The 18,589-nt window shown below is 34.3% G+C and overlaps 1 protein-coding gene across 3 annotated transcripts; it reads right to left on the bottom strand.

Annotated features, from left to right (window-relative positions):
- Positions 1–10,054: 10,054 nt before the first annotated feature.
- Positions 10,055–17,998, bottom strand: LOC147403717 (Thioredoxin superfamily protein). Of its 3 annotated transcripts, none has more exons than XM_086439411.1 (3): positions 16,857–17,987; positions 10,891–11,068; positions 10,055–10,790 (listed from the first exon to the last, which is right to left on the bottom strand). In XM_086439411.1, the coding sequence occupies exons 1-2, from the start codon at positions 17,337–17,339 to the stop codon at positions 10,898–10,900; spliced, it is 654 nt and encodes a 217-aa protein (XP_086295537.1). In that variant the 5' UTR covers positions 17,340–17,987; the 3' UTR covers positions 10,055–10,790; positions 10,891–10,897. The 3 variants fall into 3 exon arrangements, 2 of the variants coding, with proteins under 2 accessions (XP_086295537.1, XP_086295536.1); XR_015177565.1 differs by lacking the exon at positions 10,055–10,790 and adding an exon at positions 12,583–12,814 and having other exon boundaries at positions 10,929–11,068; positions 16,857–17,998; XM_086439410.1 differs by lacking the exon at positions 10,055–10,790 and having other exon boundaries at positions 10,816–11,068; positions 16,857–17,986.
- Positions 17,999–18,589: the final 591 nt, after the last annotated feature.

Below are 18,589 nucleotides of genomic sequence, written 5' to 3'. Positions count from 1 at the left end.
AGTACCCAAACCCAGTCTATGTCAGGCCTATAAAAGCCCAACCCATTGATAGCCTTACTAATTACTCGTTAGTTCTAAAAAAATTATTAAAATATACAAATCTTCATGCTTTATCGTTATCATATAGATGATCAAAACTGGATAGATTATCCCAAAAATTATTAATACAAATAATCCAAATAGTGTGCCATATCTTGATCATGTTTGCTTTTGATTGATTGGAATTTATTAAGATGAGTTAATTATGTTTAATCCAAAGTATGTGTCAACCTTCACCAAACTAACAAGTGGTCTTAAGGCCCACCTTATACTTTTTCACAAAAAGAAAAAGCTTTTAAATTTTAAAGCTTAAACATGATTAATCCTCTTTTTTACTTTTTAATAAAGCTGATTCATCCATTATTTAAAAAAAATTATAGATAACTTCAAAAAGGGGTTCTTTTAGGTAGGGCTGTTGATGGAGCGGGTTTGGATCAAATCAGGATTTATTCGATAAAAATTAGAACATATCTTCATTGGATTTGGATTTTACTGGATCTCAATATTAGGATTCAAATCCAATTCAATAACAATTAGATCGGATCCCAATGAAAACAAATTTGATTTGATATACAAAATATAGATAATCTTGATATATTTAGATAAAATGTATAAGATAAATTATATATTTTCCAACATTTCTTTTTCGTAGTGGGGAATATGAGATACGGGACATGGTTGATCGATACATTATCAAATTGGATCTTTACCGGATCAAATCCATATCAAACCCAAATCAAGTTCAATAGAAAATGAATTAAAGGGTAAATATAAAACTATTTTATAATTAAGGGTTGAGATCCTTACACTCATGAAAAAGAAACTCATATGATTACATATAATCCCGACCATGTTGTGCAAAATCCAACAATCAGGACACAAAAGATATCCCAAGAATGCATCACATATCTCTAAAATAAATTTCAATTGTTATATTTGCATTTTCACACTCATGATTGTGTGTGACAATATTGAAAGAGAGAGAGAGAGAGAGAGGAATTAGAGAAAGAGTTCATTGGTTTTTTATTTTTATTTTTATTTATTTTTTATATCTCAATTGTTGGATTGAGATGGATCTAACGATTGCTAATCATTGTGAGAGAGGTTGTCAACATTCTTATTCTCATTGATCTCGACCTTCTTTATATATATTGTAGGCATGGATTTTCATTTTCGAAGATCTCTACTACTTGCATTGGGAGTCGTCATCATTCATTTTTAGAAAAATGGTATGAATACCTAGAAAAATGGTATGAATGGATACCCATAAAATAATTTTGAAAAATCATTTTTGTAGTGATTCTCGTACAGATAAGAAATTAGTCTACTTAAGATCTAGGTGAAAGGGCCCATTTACAAGATAGAGAAAGTGTTAGACACCATATTTCCCCCACATTGGGTAGTAACCTATGGCATGGTCATTTTTTCATTTTTTTAGAAATCTAAAAGAAAATTATTGAAAATGAAATTTTGTACCCTCAAATTTTAAAGGCTTTTATTTCAAGTCTAGATCATGGGGGGTCACTTCATTAAGAGAGAGACCTCATGGTGACTAGACCATAAATATTTACATTTTTATGGAGATAAAACTCCAAAAAAAATCAAAAATAAAAAAGTGAAAAAATGAGGTTAAGAGATGGAGAAAGAAGAGGGGGGAATTATTTCTTACTACACTTTACCATGAAGTTTATATTATTTATTCTTGTTCTCCTTCTTGATATTCTTGATGATGATGCATTTATGTAAGATTTTTGAAAAAAAAAAAAAAGATAATTGAGGTAAGTAGAAATTTTAGATTGAAAGGGGGTTGATAGTATATTTTCAACGAGACTGAAAGTGTGTTTTTAAGGAGGTTGAGAGTGGGTGACTGATGACTTCAGAGTGTGAGAAAGATGACTTGGGGGGGGGGGGTGTGAAAGTGTATGAATTTGTGAGAAGATTGAGTTTATATAGAGTTGGGGGATTATTTTTAAGGATAAAAATGTTCAATCCTAAAAATAAAAGAAAATGACGTTTTGTTTGTTTTATTTTTCATTTGAATTATTTAATTGTATGAAGGTAAAAATGAAATTTGTTTTAGGATTTTACGAGGTTCGTTGTCATAATGACATGTGCAAGGTAGGTTAGATGTAAAGTAGGATAGGATAGGATAGTAAAGTGATTTAGGGAGTGGTTTAAGGAATGTGTTGGGAGAATGGTACGAAAGAGTAGGGTAAAATAAAGTGGTAGAATAATTTAATGAATGTGTTGAAAGAATTGTAGGATAAAGTAGGGTAGGATAAGGTGGTGGAGTGATTTAAGAAATGTGTTAGGAGAATGATTTTGAATTTGAATTCTATAGATTTAGATATTAGATATTAGTTTAGGTTGGGTTGGATTTAAGATTGGTTTAGGTTCAATAGGCTTAAGGGTTGGGTTGAATTGGATTTGATTGAGTTAGGGTAATGTATAGAATTGGATTTAATTTAGGATTGAGGTGGTGTGGTTTAGGTTTATGGTAGGAAGTGAGTTTTAGAAATTATGTAAGTCTTGTAATGATCCCATAGGACTATTTAGAAGTCTTAAAATCTTTATTTTAAATAAAACGTCGAATTTTGAAGATTTGGACCCCCTTAAATCTATTAACGATTTTTTGACAAAAATATGTTTTTTTTTTCAAATTTGGTCTATTCAAATTGAGGTGTCTACATATACTAATTAGTTTAGTGCATCTGTCAGCTAGTGTTTAGTTGGTAAAGTCTTTGGTGATGATACAAAAGAGATCGAGGTGTAAATCCCTCTCGTCAATATCGAGTTGTTGAATTCTTTACAAATATATTTGTCGAACAACAAAATAATAATAATAATGGGAGAACAAAATACTAGCTTAATAATTTAAACATAAAATTCAACTGTTGAAATTTATACTTAAAATAAATATCTTGAAGATGATTGTTATTGGGATATGTATGAATCTCTAAGAAATTACTATGGTTTGATTTCATGTTTATAGGATTGGGAGCACTTTATTTTTCGAAACATATAAAATATATTTATGTGAAAAAAAAAATTATAATAATTTTCATAACAAATCTATTATTTTAAAATTAAAATAAAAAATCAATTTATACAAAGAGTAGCGTTCAATGGCCAACAGTTTGGCAAACATTTTGGCAAACACATTTTTCAAAACATGGGTTAGAGGTCTTGGAATGGGCTGATTTTTGGTGAGGATGATCTCTATGGTGAGGAGATCATCATCACCAAAACTCAGCCCATTCCAAAACTTCTAACCTCATCAAAAATGGTTTACAAAAAATGGACGGTTCACGATTTTTCAACTTGTAAATTGGGGTTAGAAGTTTTGGAATGAGCTGATTTTTGGTGAGGATGATCTCCTCACTGTAGAGATCATCCTCACCAAAAATCAGCCCATTCCAAGACCTCTAACCCATGTTTTGAAAAAGTGTTTGCCAAAATGTTTGCCAAACTGTTGGCCACGGATAGGGACCCTTATACAAATACTTCAAACTCCAAATTAGTCTACAATACAGTCTACGCGCGTAGGATAGTTTTGGAAGTAAGTCGAATTTACGCCTCTCTGCCACTGCCAACCTGTAAAGACAGCTTGAGAAAGAGAAACTAGTCGTTGTGACGCAGCAGTTTTTTTAAATGACGTAATAGATTCTCTCACTATATTATCGTCTCATTTTATCATTTTTATATCGTGAGAAGAACTTATTTATCGATAAATGAGAAAATAAATGTCATATCTATTTAAAAAGAGAGTTGCTATTGCCACACCAATTTTTTTCAATTTATTGTAAAATTGTAATTGTTAAGACCTCAACTGCACCTGGCTCAAGTTGGTTGGATCACTTTAAATATTGGAAAATGTTGAAGTAACGATGAAATAGACATCGCTACAGACATTACCGACGTGGATGTGTTTATAAGACCATAGATGCTTTTCATCGAGATACGAGTGAAAAGCATCTATGGTTATGTGCACACCAATGTCTCAAACAATGTTAATTTGAATGTTACTTGTAGATGCGGATTTTCGCTCTACTTTTCGATCTCAGATGCCACCTTGCGATCCCCTCTCCTCGTTCTCCTAGGTGTACCTACAACGACACCACTCCGATGCCGAAGTCAGAGATTTAGTACAAAAATGAGTTCAATTTGGAGAGGGGAGAAAATCATACCTTTTAGCTCATTTGTCCATCTATATATATAGAGATGAGACCTTAGGACTTAATTGGATCCCACTACCGATTTTACCCTTCTATATCCATACCAAACTCGAATCCATAGGTGCCACGTGTCACCCCTCAGTTCCTAGTGAGAAATATCCTCCACATTACTCCATCACAACTCTTAAATATTTATAAAAGAAATAATATTTTGGAAGAGAAAAATTATCGACTCCATGAATTACTCTCGTCGACGAGTCCTAGAAAATATCCTTCCACTAAATGCATGTAGGATTTAATTAGATATATCATGACATCTTTTTTATTTATTGGTAAATCTATTTTAATGAGTTCGTTAAGTCAAGTCGGTGCTGGAGGGATTCGAACCCAAGTCTATGGTATCATCATCTAAAGATTTTACCAACTAAGCTATCGTGACATCATGCCAATGCATGACCTATGAATAGAAAACATACCATAAAAATTTGAAATCCATGACATTAAATGTTTATTATTAAAATTTATTTATTAATTTTTTATCATAATAGAAATCATTATATTTTCAAATTTTGCATCTCTAATTAAAACCTAAAGAGTCGTGATAATCTGACTTGAAAAAACGTACTCGATCGATATGCAGTTGACGTGGCAAATGTACAGAAGCATAGATCTTTTTTTTTTTTGTTTTTTGGGATACACAAGGAAAAAGATCTATGGTTCTATGGACTTGCCACATCAACAATGATACAAATCACATTTGTTTTAGCGAGTCATTTTATCATTAGTCAACCTAAATCCTACTAAATTTTCAGGGTCAAGACTCAATTCTCAAAGAAGTTAACATTTGAAGAAAGATGCTTTTATTATTTCATAATTTGATGTAATCTAAAAGCTAATGCAAAAGTTCTTCCATTTGAAATGTTTTAAGGAGCCGAATTGGCCTTACGAAGTTAGTAAGGATCCTTGGGCTCAACTTGTGGTATCAAAACCATGATCCAATACTCTAGAATCGTATAAGACAATGTTAAAAAAAAAAAAAAAAATGTTATTTTTCAATGTTGAATCTTAATTTGAGTCATGATAATCTGATTCCCCATTTAAGAACCATAGATCATTTGCCTCGGGATATACAAGAAAAATATTTATGATTCTTCATATCCCTAGGCAAATGATCTACGATTCTGTAAAAGGGCATGGAGACTGTATGTAAGAGAGGGACATCAAAAAATCATTGTTCTTTTAAATTTAAATTTGGGAGTTAGGTGGAAATTCATTTATCGTCCATTTTCAAAATATTGGATGAAGTCATATATATATATATGGGGACTGTTCGACGGACGTCTTTGAAACCATATGAAAAACCCATGTTTCTCAGCTATTGGATTTTGAGAAACAAATGGTTGAGATTCTGTTAGACGTCATTTCCGAATGGACGGTCCACAATTTTTCAGCTAGTAAACATGGGTTAGAAGTTTTGGAATTGGCTGATTTTTGGTGAGGATGATCTCCTCATCGTAGAGATCATCCTCACCAAAAATCAGCCCATTCCAAAACTTCTAACTCATGTTTTGAAAAATGTTTTGCCAAAAAGTTTGCCATTGAACGCTACCCATATATATATATCCTCCAAATCCTTCGCTCATTCGAAAAACAAACAAACAAAAAAAAACAGAGAAAGCTTTCTGAATCAAGAGAGAATAAGAAGAAAAGATGAGTTGGATGAACAAAGCATGGATCGTGGCAACAACTATGGGAGTTGTTGAGACTCTAAAAGATCAAGGTTTCTGTAGATGGAATTACGCTTTTAGATAAATACATCAACACGCGAAGACCAATCTTAGATCATTTTCTAAAGCCAATAGACTATCTTCTCAATCTACTTCTGTAATCATAAATAAGATGAGGGGGAGAAGATTAAACAATCGGAGGAGTCTTTGAGAAAAGTTATGTACTTGAATTGTTGGGGACCCAATTAATTGATAGGGGCATCATAGCTATAAATGTTTGGATTCATTGCGGATCACACATAAATTTTGTGTTGTTTCTTTAGATTCAAAGATTGTAAATAATATTATATGTGTGAAATTATCAAAATTGTTAATTTGATCTTTTAAAATCTATTTTGTAGAAGTTTTTATTTCTCAAATTAATGTAGTTTCCTTCCATTTGCTTAGAGAGAGAGAGAGAGTGAAGGGTTGGGTTTTCATTCTATTTCCTGTGGTTTCAATCGATCGAGAGAGAAGAGAAGGAAACGAAGTTCTGTCGAGAGAAAGGTTAATAGAAACAGAGAAAGAGTCGGTTTTATATATTAAAAAAAAAACGAGAGAGTTGTTTTAAATAATCTAAAACTCTGTTTTTCATTCGGAAATGAAGTCTGACAGAATTTCAGCAGTTTGTTTCTCAAAATCCAATAGTTGAAAAACATGGATTTCTCATATGGTTTCAAAGACGTCCATCGAACTGTCCCCTATATATATATATATGGGTGGGGTTCCGTAGACACAAAAAGCTACTCATAAAGCTACAACATTTTTGTCTTATATGGTTAAAAAGGTTCGGAATGGGTTGATTTTTTGTGAGGATGATCTCTGTGGTGAGAGGATCATCCTTGCAAAAAATCATTCCATTCCAAAAATTTTAACTCCATCAAAAGTGATTTACAAAAATTGGACAGTCTAAAATTTTTCAACTTGTAAACATGGGGCTAGAAGTTTCATAATGGGCTGATTTTTGGCAAGGATGATCTCCTCACCATAGAGATCATCCTCACAAAAAATCAGCCCATTCCAAATATTTTTGCCCATATAAGACAAAACGCGTTGTAGCTTTATGTGTATGCGGATCATAATCCTATATATATATATATATATAGATATATATATATATATATATATATATATATATATATATATATATGGGAAATGTTCAGCAACAAACATTTTGACAAACATTTTGGCAAAACATTTTTCAAAATATGGGTTAGAGGTTTTGGAATGGGCTGATTTTTGGTGAGGATGATCTCTACGGTGAGGAGATCATCATCACCAAAAATCAGCCCATTCCAAAACCTCTAACCCATCAAAAATGATTTACAAAAAATGGACGGTCCACAATTTTTCAACTTGTAAACATGGGGCTAGAAGTTTTGGAATGGGCTGATTTTTGATGAGGATGATCTCCTCACCATAGAGATCATCCTCACCAAAAATCAACCCAATCCAAAACCTCTAACCCATGTTTTGAAAATGTTTTGCCAAAATGTTTGTTGCTGAAAGGGACCCTATATATATATATATATATATGGGTCCCGTTCAACACCCTAAGTTTTACCACACACTTTAACAAACGTGTTTTGTCTTACATGGGTTAGAAGTTTTGGAATGGGCTGATTTTTGGTGAGGATGATCTCTATGGTGAGGAGATCATCCTCACCAAAAATCAGCCCATTCCAAAACTTCTAACCCCATCAAAAATGATTTATAAAAAATGGACGGTCCACGATTTTTCACGTGTAAACATGGGGCTAAACATTTCGGAATGGGCTGATTTTTGGGGAGGATGATCTTCTAATCATAGAGATCATCCTCACCAAAAATCAGCCCAATCCAAAACTTCTAACCCATGTAGGACAAAAAACGTTTGTTAAAGTGTGTGGTAAAACTTAGGGTGCTGAACATTTCCCTATATATATAGGGTTGTGGTGATGGATTGCTAATGTGGTAATCTAGTGGAGTAAAACGGCCCTTTTAATAAGGCTTAAAATCTTACTAAGTAAGGAAAGTATTTTTTTTATATTAAGTCTCTTCCACCGTCCAAAAGACCTCGAGATGCGTAAAACAAAACTTCGATTTTTTCGTATGTATTTCACACTTCCCTCGGTTCTCTCCTTTCTTCCAAAACCAATTTTCGCTCTCCACTGTTTTAATTACACCCGAAAGAAACAGGGTTCTATGGCTATTTATTCATGGATCTTAGAACAAATGAACTCTCTTTGAGTGTTTCCAAATCCAACCCAAAAACTCCAAAAATTTAACCCCAAGAGTCAAAACCTCAAGCAAGTTTCAGAAAAATGTCAGAACTTCAGCAACAACCGCCACCATTTTCTGTAACACAGCAAGCTTACTCGACTCACTCGGGCCACGGATCAGTAGGCCCACTCATTGCTGTTCTAGCTGTGATCATCATATTAGGTGTCATTGCAGGGATGGTTGGACGGATCTGCTCTGGAAAAACAATCATGGGTCATGGCCAGTATGATTTGGAAGGTTGGGTTGAAAGGAAATTTTCTTCTTGTATCGATGGAAGAATCGACATACCAACAAACCATACTAATTCCTCTGTAAACTCTGTTCCAGTAGAAAATCCAGAAGAAACAAAGAAGACAGAACAATCTGCTCAAAACCCATCTGTAATTACGGGTTCTTGACATGTGTTTTTGCGTTTTACTGTCTGTATTTGATGTATGTGAAATGGGTTTTTTTTTTTTTTTTTTTTTTTAAATTTCGTTGTCTGTGTTGATTTCCACTCTCATTCCAGCTTATGAGATGAGCATGAATATGAGATTTACTCTTCCTTTCGAACCATTTTCATGGATCACCATCAATCGAGGATTATTTTTATTTTATTTTTTGCTTATTTTGTATATTTTTCTACTTATGTTCTGTTTATATTGATGATGGTTTGAGATCGTAGATCTCTGGAATAAAAACAAACTTCGATCTTAGAAAACTGACACAGGTCATTTTTGTTTGGGCCCACTGGGCCATAAATATTCAACCCACCTCTTTGTGTGCACTAAACACCCAAGGCCAGTCGGATTGGTGATTTATGACAAACAGATTTGGATACTTTTGGTCTGGTCTGGTCTGGTCTGGCACACCCCACCCATCAACTACTTATCAAACTCCAAATAAAAACACAAGGTACCGATTTTGGTTATACAGTATTATAAACAGGTGGGCATGTGCAATGAAATGAGAATGTTAAAAGATAGAAAAATTAGTCGAGATAAAATTATGAGGGTTGATTTTCTAATTCAATCTGACAGAATAACTCAAAAACTCACTGACATGGCATGTGTAGGAACCGTAGATCTTCTAAAGATACACAACTGCACATCCTCATAAACCAAGGTCCAAGGATTCTTCTCTTTTGACTGTTTGATTATACTATTTGTCATGTTTATGTTATGTAGTTTGATATCATACCTTCGCATGTTATGATACATTTTGAAAAGGAATATTCAACAGTCACGAAGATTGATCATTTTAGATGCATATGCAAAATTGTCACACTTTAATTTTTGGATGTGTGCATTGCCGCCCCCTTTTCTTTTTAGTGATGATAGCACTTCTCTTACCACTCAAATCATCATCTTTTGATTAAAATGAGTGATTTTCGACTGTATTAGTCCCAAACCCAGCTCTTGGGACTCGCGTAGTGGTATAGGGGCTCATTATATTGACCTAAGAGCAACTCCAAGGGGAAAAGTACATAATGATATTCCATAATGGCTAACTATCCCATCATGGAGAATCATTTTTGGATATTCAAGGAATTTTCAGACTCTAACCATGATATCCAAAATGCTCGTCTATAAATATTTTTTTTCAATTCAGCCCTAAATGAAGATGTTGGAGACCCTAGAATCCAAAATGATTCTCTAAAATTGTGGTTTGGTGGTGAAATTATTTGGAGCAAAAATAAATAAATAATAATAATAGAAGAAGGTTCTGCACTACAAAATGGCAGTTGAGGGGAAATGGTGTCTGAGACAACGTTGGAGCTGCTCTAAGAACAATTATGGAAACTGTGCCACGTAACTTCCACCAACTGCTCTTAGATTCGTGCTTTCAGCTCAGACTTGGGTATATAAAGCATTCACACTCCCACATAACACATTCGGGAATTAAATTAAATGAAAACTAATTACGATTACTTGAGCATTTCAAAAGACTTATTATAGTCCTAGTCATTGAAGTGTCCCTAAAAGAGACGAGAAAGACCCAAAAGGACTTTGATGGAGATGGTGAAAGCATATTGGAAAGTGGAAACACTCTCTAAATAACAAAAATACTTGGCTTGAGCAGACCGATTTCAGGAGACGAAGTACACCTGTATGGGAAACCAGTGCACCCAGTGGTTTTGCAATTACAGAGGATAATCATCTGGGGCGTATTCCAGAACACATCGAGAGAAAAGGATTGGAGTGACCACAGTTTGGAAAAAATGGAATGGAGGAACAAGATTCACTTAACCCACGCTAAGCTCAAATCTTTGGGACAAGGCTTTATTGTTATTTTATTTTACATTTGTAGTAAATATTGGTGGGCCAAACATTCGTGGCTAAGTTGGTCCCAAGCAATCTGTTCTGGCATTTTGAGGCACAGTTGTGTAATGTATACCATAGTTCTAAAACTCGACAAGTCAACTCAAATGTTGTCCAAGTTGACTCAACTCACTAGAATTCTGAGGTGACTCGACCACAAAACTCGTTTCTGAAACCTTGATTTTCTCCCAAAAATCCATTCGAAGCAGCCATTCAGGATTAAGTCTCTGTGTGCATGTGTACATAATCTGAGTGGATATTAACACATCTAAATTAGATAAACATAATGCATTACGATGCCAAGAAACTAGTTGAGTTTACATAAATTTACAAGGAAGTTTAACTGACCCAATCCTCAAGGTGCAACCTTGTGCTTATGTTTCTGAGGCTGTTTTATTTTGAGAAGATGAGAAAGACCTGCAACTACATGCATTCGACTGGTTGGAATACCTGTCTTGGCTAGTGCCCTCCCATGTTTATCCAAGAGCACGAAGCACGGTACATATCTGATGTCATAATGGAGGAGCTGCAAGGAAACATAATAAATTGAAGAGTCAAAGTCAGCTTGTATGCTCACCTTCAGATGCTCGCACGTCACTATGTACATGTGGACATATGCATGTGTATGTACGTAAGCATCAATGTACCCATGAAAGAAAACAATTAAAAATGATGGTTTCTGATTTCCTAACAAAGGATTTTATGTCGGCATGGTCAAGTTGTGCCAATACTCGCTCTTGATCACAGTTTTGTAGATATTTGAATCTTCTCCAAGGGACTATATGATTGCACATAGAAAATGATTTCTCCCGGCTTCATTTTCCCTGGAATTCATTTTTTGGCTCAAGCGACTTTCCTGCCACTCTGGGCAGAAAAATAATTTCCCACCCCATCCCCCAAGAAAATGAGTTTCCCACCTCCTAATGTAATTCTTTGACGAATAATCCCCCACCCATAAAACTAAAAACCAACTCACGTTTCAATATTTTCCTAGGCGCAATCAAATGGCAGAATTTATTTTCTCACGATCATTTTCCTGATGAATTCATATTCCCTTGAAAACAAATTCCATGCAATCATACAGACCCAAGATTTCTACTTTGTACAAGCCTCGTTCACACTCATATAACCCACCTTGCAAGATGCCTAAACTGCACCTCTAAGTTCAACTCAAAAGTAATTCCTAAGTAATTCAATTTCTAGGGTTTGCTGACACTACTGCTCCCAACATAGAGTCGCTTACTAGTGCTTCCAAAAACCAGGTAAATGTGATTAGTGTTTTGGAAAAAATTATTAAGTTAAGCAAAATTTCATTTTCATTAGTAGCTTTGTAGGACTTTTATCTACTTCAGATTTTGTTAGGATTAAGTGGATGTTGAGGATATTGAACAGCCATCTACAAATACCCATATACTCCAATTTTAGAGAGAATAAGTGAATTCTCTCATGTGATTCACATATGATTCCAAACAATTTTACGTGGTGAGACTCAATTTCTTGTACAGAAAATAGTACAATTTGACCTGAAACAGAGAAGAAGGTCGAATGAGGCACGGGCGTTTCGCGCCTCTGCATAAATTGAAGTTGATCGTGCAGGTAGAGTATCAACACATCACCCCCAAGATACTATAGCACGATTACAACCAGATTAGTATTCATCTAACCCCTACACTAGGGCAGGTATCTTTTAAATTTACACTAGTTGCCTTTGCCCAGACAAAACGACGAAGAATCAAAGAAGAAAAGATGATTTGGAAAGCTCTTAAGCTTTTGTTAGCATACAGAACCAGATAGAAGAAAGAAAGAAAGGAAAATGTTGTCGTCGATCTCTCTTTCCAATATGTCTGGAAGCATATATAGAATGCTAACCCAGCAAACCAGTATACAAAATACGTACATAAATAAATTGCATTCAATTGGTCAAATAAAAACGATAATATATTATATTCTTGGACATCTACGATACAACCACTAAAGAATAACTAATATTTAAGATTAAATTTGTAATAAAAAGAAAGATTTCATCATTAGAGACCGCACCTCTCACCTGACCCGACCCGTCATGCGCGTGTATGTGTTATTGAGTCAATTCAGTGGAGCAAGGATATCCCCTTGGGGAAAAAAACTTGGGTGCCCCTTGGGGTGTCCCAAGCTTCCGTCGTCGACCCTTGTCATTAGACCACTATCTATGCATGTATTTTCCGCTCGAATATTTTGCTTCTCAGGTGGTGGCGAACAATGCTGCTTGCAACCCGCTTCGCCACCATGGAATCTAGATCAGCAGTGACGGCAGAGTCATTGACAACTCCCGAATAAAATCCAAATGAAAGTCTTCCATCCAGGACTTGCCCAGGACACCTACGGCTAAACCCAAAGACCAAAACTAGTTTTTCATAAAACAATGACACTCTCTTCTACCACCAATGTGGGACTAAACCATTTAAAAGATTCACCCAAAAGCAATTGAGAAAGATGAAATGTCTATTTTCACTCTCTATCTCTCTCTCGATTAAGTACTCTTTGTACTTTAGTAAAAAGAGAAAAATCAATATAAAAAAGAAAAGACAATATAATTATTTATTTATTTATTAAAATAATCAACAATCCCTCACTTATTTAAATAAAATTTAAAAGAAATTCCCAAGGCAAAGGAATCGGTATCATGCTTAAATAAAAGTGTCTTGCGACTTGAACGTTTATATTTAGAGTAAAAGAAAACGAGTGACTACTTCTAGAACTTAGAATCTCGAATATACAAAAACATATCATACACACAACATTGTTACGTGCGAATTTCATCATCCAATATATAACAGCCTTATGTTTTATCACAGTAATAACAAATGCTCCAGACAATTATCCTCAAATTTTCATAAGAAGCAAACTCATTTCCACACTCATATAGGTGAGTCTATCAAGAATGCTCTTGCAACTATGCACCCCACTTAACTTGAGTTATAGAACTCATTAATAACTTAAAAATGTATCATAAACAACACTATAAGATATCTTACACTTCCAAGAAACTGTTCCACCACTAATATTAAACACAACCACTTATAGCTTTTTAATTATTAACACTGTGTTCCAATCAGCATCAATGTAACCCCGAGAACAATGGAAAACTTTTGATAATGAATACCCAAGTTTAAGGTACTCTTTAAATATCTCATCACCCTATTTATCACATTCAAATGTTCTACACTAGGATTACTAGTATATCTACAAAATATACCAACAACACATGTTATATCAAATCCGATATAATTTGTAGCATACCTAAGACTCCTTTTGGTTCACATTAGCAATGATATCTTGTAACAATGATAAGATTGAGTTACTTAACTCTTAATACTATAACTCATTATTGAGTAGGGTGATTAGCTACAAGAACACTTTTGAATTTGATAATCACACCAATGATAATTTGTTGTTTTGTTTAGGATGAGTTTTTAAACTATTAATGAATTCTATAGCTGAAGTTAAGTGAGATGTATAACTGCAAGAACACTCCTGATAGACTCAACTATATAAGTGTGGAAGTGGGACCGCTTCTTATGAGAATTGTGGTTAATTCTCTAAAGCACTCATTATTACTACAATAAAAAATAAGACCGTAATGTGTTGACTGATGATATTCACACCTAACAATTTTGTGTGTATGGTATGTTCATTGTATATTCAAGATTTTAAGTTCAAGACGTAGTCACTATGTTTCTTATACTCTGAACACACTATAATTATATAAAGATTCAAGTCGTAGGGCATATTCATTTAAGCATGATACTGATTCATTTTCCTGGAGATTTTTTTTTTTAACTTTATTAAAATAAGTGGGGGGATTATTGAATATTTTAATAAAAAAATTTCTTTATATAGTATTTTCTTTTTTATTTTGAGTTTCTCTCTCTACCTTTTTTTGAGAAAAGTGCAAACTGTACTTGATTGAGAGGAATGAAAATAGACATTTCATCTTTCTCTATTATTTTTTCGTTATGTCTTTTAAATTGTTTAATCCCACATTAGTAGGAGAAAAGAGTGTTGTTGTTTTCTTAAAAACTAATCTTGGTATTTGGGTTGGACCCCAAGGGGCACCCAAGTTTTCAATAATCATAATAGGACAAGTAAAGTTCTTCACAATATCTTCTCATTCTTTCCCCATATATCTTACCCCCTTTGTTTCTATTTTATTGCATCTATCATAAGGCTTCTTTTCTATCCTTCTTCATCAAGAAGAGAGAGTTTATTGCCTATCAAAAATAAATAAATGAATAAAAGAGAGTTCATCTAGATAAAAAGGCTAAAGCCCAATGTTCAAAAACCAGAAAGAATTAATGAAAAAGGCTTAACTAAAACAACATAACAAAAGGAAAGCATTGATAACTCCTTTTGAACAATCTCCTCCCAGCTGAACAAAAATTCCTTAAACTCAACTCTTTAAAGTCCGAAACTACAAATGACCAAGAGAATAGGAAACCTTTTGTCTTAAAAAAAATGTCTCCAAAGAGGATTCAGAATTCTCAAACACATGCCCATTTACTTCTTTCCAATTGTTCAGTAAATGAGAGAAAATGACACTTCTTGATGTATCCACTTCATTCCAAAAGAATGAAAAAAAAATGTGCAGCATAACTCTCTTCAAATGAGATGTTCTACTTAAGGAATGAGATGGTCAACTAACTCAAGATGTGGCTTACACATGGCACATATTTGGGATGCGAAGACCCCTACAAATGAGATGGTTCATAACAAGAATCTTATACAAAACTGTCATCCAAACAAAAAATGCTTCTTTGAAATGAAGATAAATTCCCCAAACTAACCTAGTTGGAAACGAAAAGGGAACAAAATTCGATAGGCTCTTGTAGAAGAATTTAATTTTAACAACCCGATAGAACACTTTCCCTTATCTAAACCAAAAACAGAAATAGACATCCCTTTCAATCCATTCAAAAGAGATGTCAATTATCCAATTTCTCATCCATTAAGTTTCCTTCTAAGCCCCAAATTTTAGGAGAGACCACAACAAATCATCACAAATCAATTTCAGAGATTTGTTGTACAATCACTAATCATTGTGCCTTTTAGGTCGATATGGAATAAATCATAGGGGATCCACCTTGAGGTTGGAATCACCAGTCCTTCCAAAACTTCAACGAGATATCCAGCCCCACCACATACCCAATACCTACCCTAAAAATATGTAATGCATCACTACCCCTTTCCGTACCACAGTCCCATAAGAAGATGAAGGGACCCCTCTTCCAACCAGAGTTGCAACATTCAAAATTAGTCACAATAACAATCTTCCATAAACTCTCTATATCATACCCAAATGTCCAAAGTCATTTGCTCATACTCGACAGGTTTTAGCTTTTTAAAACCAAAACATCTAACTTTGAATGCAAACGCTCTTTCACCAAATGGAATTTGTATCTATCTTCACTACCAGCTCCTAGAAAGTCCATCATAAATCTCCACAATCTATAATAGAGAACACTGAAAGACTATAGATTGCAAGATGATCTAGCATTCTATTAGTCAGAGCCATTCTCCCACCTTTTGATAAATAGACCTTTTTTCAAAGAAGCCAACCTCCTCTGGAAGCCTTCAAGCCGGCGACAATACAACCCAATGCAGCTATGTACCTCCACCGTGCCCACCCAAAAACCCCATTAATGGCCAGGTTAATGAACTTCCATAATCTAATCTCCAATTCTTCACGAGATGTTAAATTTAAATTAAATTTCCTAAATGTTTAAGTTTTCCTGTTTCGCACAAAATCCTCATATGTATATTTTCTTTGCATGAGTTCAAACACTAAATAACTCCTTATCTTCAAATCTAATTAACAATAACACTGGAAAATTCATCCTAAGCTTATTAAAAAAAATGGCTATTAATTATTAGCACAGGAATTCATATTCCGTTCCCACGTTACTTATAATTATTTATTAAATATATTTATATAAAAATAATCGTAAAAAATTATAAAATAGGTGGATTAAAAGATGCTTAGTCACAAGGTCATATATTATTTTAATCAGTAATAAGGAATTGAACTCCCATCAAGAACTAAACTACAATTCTTTACAAGAAATTAAATTTAAATTGATCTCGTAAATATTAATTTTCCAGTTTCGCACCAAAGCATCAATTTTTTTTCTTTTTTGCCTGTTTGAAACACAAAATAACTCCTACTCGTCAAATCCAACGCACAAGAACACAAAAAATTCATCCTAAATTATTATTAAAAAAAAAAAAAAATCGCTACAACTAGAAGCACAGAAGTTTGAATTTCGTTCGTAGGTTACCTCAGGCAGCCATTTCTCATTCTCCGCGTCCGCCATAACAATACTGAGCCAATCTGAGTTCCTCGCCTCGATTTCCATGACGAGATCAAGCAGAGAATTGCAGAGCCTGCATTTAGGCGAATAAAACTCCATAATCGTCGCCTCCTTCCCACTCGCAAGTGCCGAAGCTAGTGCTCGAAGCTCTGCTTCTCCTTGTTCTTCAGGAGATAAGATCTTCTTTGTTATCGTCTTCGTTTCGGATCTCTTCCCATTGATTCTGTCTTCGATGAATTTGTGTTGTTTGAAGGGTTTGATGGATATATCTAAGGATTTTGAAGCTGAATCGATGAGATTGAAAGCTAGGAATCCGAGATTTTGCATGGATTTGAAGAGCCACGGAACATCGAAGTTGCAGGGATTGTTAGGGTTTTTGGGGTTTGTGTGGATGTCCCATGGCCATTTGAAGCAGAACAGATTATTATTTGGCTTTGGAACAGCTCCCATTTTCCGCGCTTCGTAAAAGTGGTTTTCAACTGTAGTAAGCGGGAGTGCGAAATAAGTTTCGATGTTCGCGAAAGAGTGGAGTCCGATTTATCGTCTCAACGTATGAGTCAACTCCTCTCATACGAGTCAGGCCATTTAAAAATTAGTTTTTAATAATGTTCAACTCTTGAAAGTTGATGATGAGACTTGTATAACTTGTGTGTTTGGTTGTCAATGAACATTCATCTAAAAAGTAATTTTATTAGATTTAAAAAATAAATAAAAAAAAAAACCATCATTTAATTATCCACAATCCACCAAAAATTGGATCTTACCTTCAACCCACAGAAATTTGGGCGTTTCAAATCCTAACTTAATACTAAAAACCCCATTGAAGAAAAGAGAAAAACAAATCAAATTTCTCACAAAAATTTCCTAAATCAATGTTAAAAACTGAATTGGAAAAAAGAGAGAAAAATCAATCGGATTTGTCACAGAAAGTTTGGGGTTTCAAACTCTAAATTAATGCTAAAAATCTCAATGGGGAAAAGAGACACACAGATCAGATTTCTCTCATACCCATTTTTGGCTTCTTTGACTTGAGAGAGAGAGAGAGAGAGTAGATAATGGGTTGGTGAAGAAGACGAAGGAGACAAGGGAGAGAGAGAGAGAGTGTGTGGGCCTTCAAAAAGTTTGGGAGTTGCCAACTTCACTTTCAGCATAATCAATGAAAGTTAAAATACGAAGCAAAAAATGCAAATTGAACACGCGGAGACTTGTAAACTCGCGTGGGTTGAGTTTGTCAAACACGCAAAACCGAGTAACTCTCGCACCTAACAATCGGTTTTCAAACACACCCTAGATCTAGAGGAAGGCACATTCTCTCTAAACAAAGAGGGTTACTATTGTCACACCAACTTTTACCAATGCCGCACCAAAACAACTAAAGATGTGCCTTCAGTTATTTTTGCATTAGTGAGTAATATTTGTTTGATTTATGTGCTCCACAACTAAGGGACAAGGTTGATTTCTCTATTCAACAAATGTCACTTTAGCCTTTAACCTGCAAGCTATTTTCTTGACCAATGGCAATGGACCACTCGCCATATGCCAGAGTGAGGAAAGCTCAAGGTGGCAATGTGTTAAAGTATATGGTTGATACATATTTTCTTTCATTAGTTTGAATCGAAAAACAAAAATTTTAGATTCAGTAATCATTCGTTAAGGCGGTTTCAATTGCGTTAATTGGATAAATTTAAAAAAAAAAAATT

This window comes from Akebia trifoliata, chromosome 4 (assembly GCF_017979445.1).
Source record: "Akebia trifoliata isolate Shusen 1 chromosome 4, ASM1797944v1, whole genome shotgun sequence".
NCBI classification, from domain to species: domain Eukaryota; kingdom Viridiplantae; phylum Streptophyta; class Magnoliopsida; order Ranunculales; family Lardizabalaceae; genus Akebia; species Akebia trifoliata.
This window is presented reverse-complemented; position numbering and strand designations above follow the sequence as displayed.

Excerpts from the sequence above, each read along its gene's own strand:
- LOC147403717 (XM_086439411.1), bottom strand. The coding sequence starts at position 17,339 with ATGGGAGCTGTTCCAAAGCCAAATAATAATCTGTTCTGCTTCAAATGG. Across the intron at positions 11,069-16,856 it reads ATGAGAAATGGCTGCCTGAG|CTCCTCCATTATGACATCAG; the intron begins GTAACCTACGAA and ends GTTTCCTTGCAG.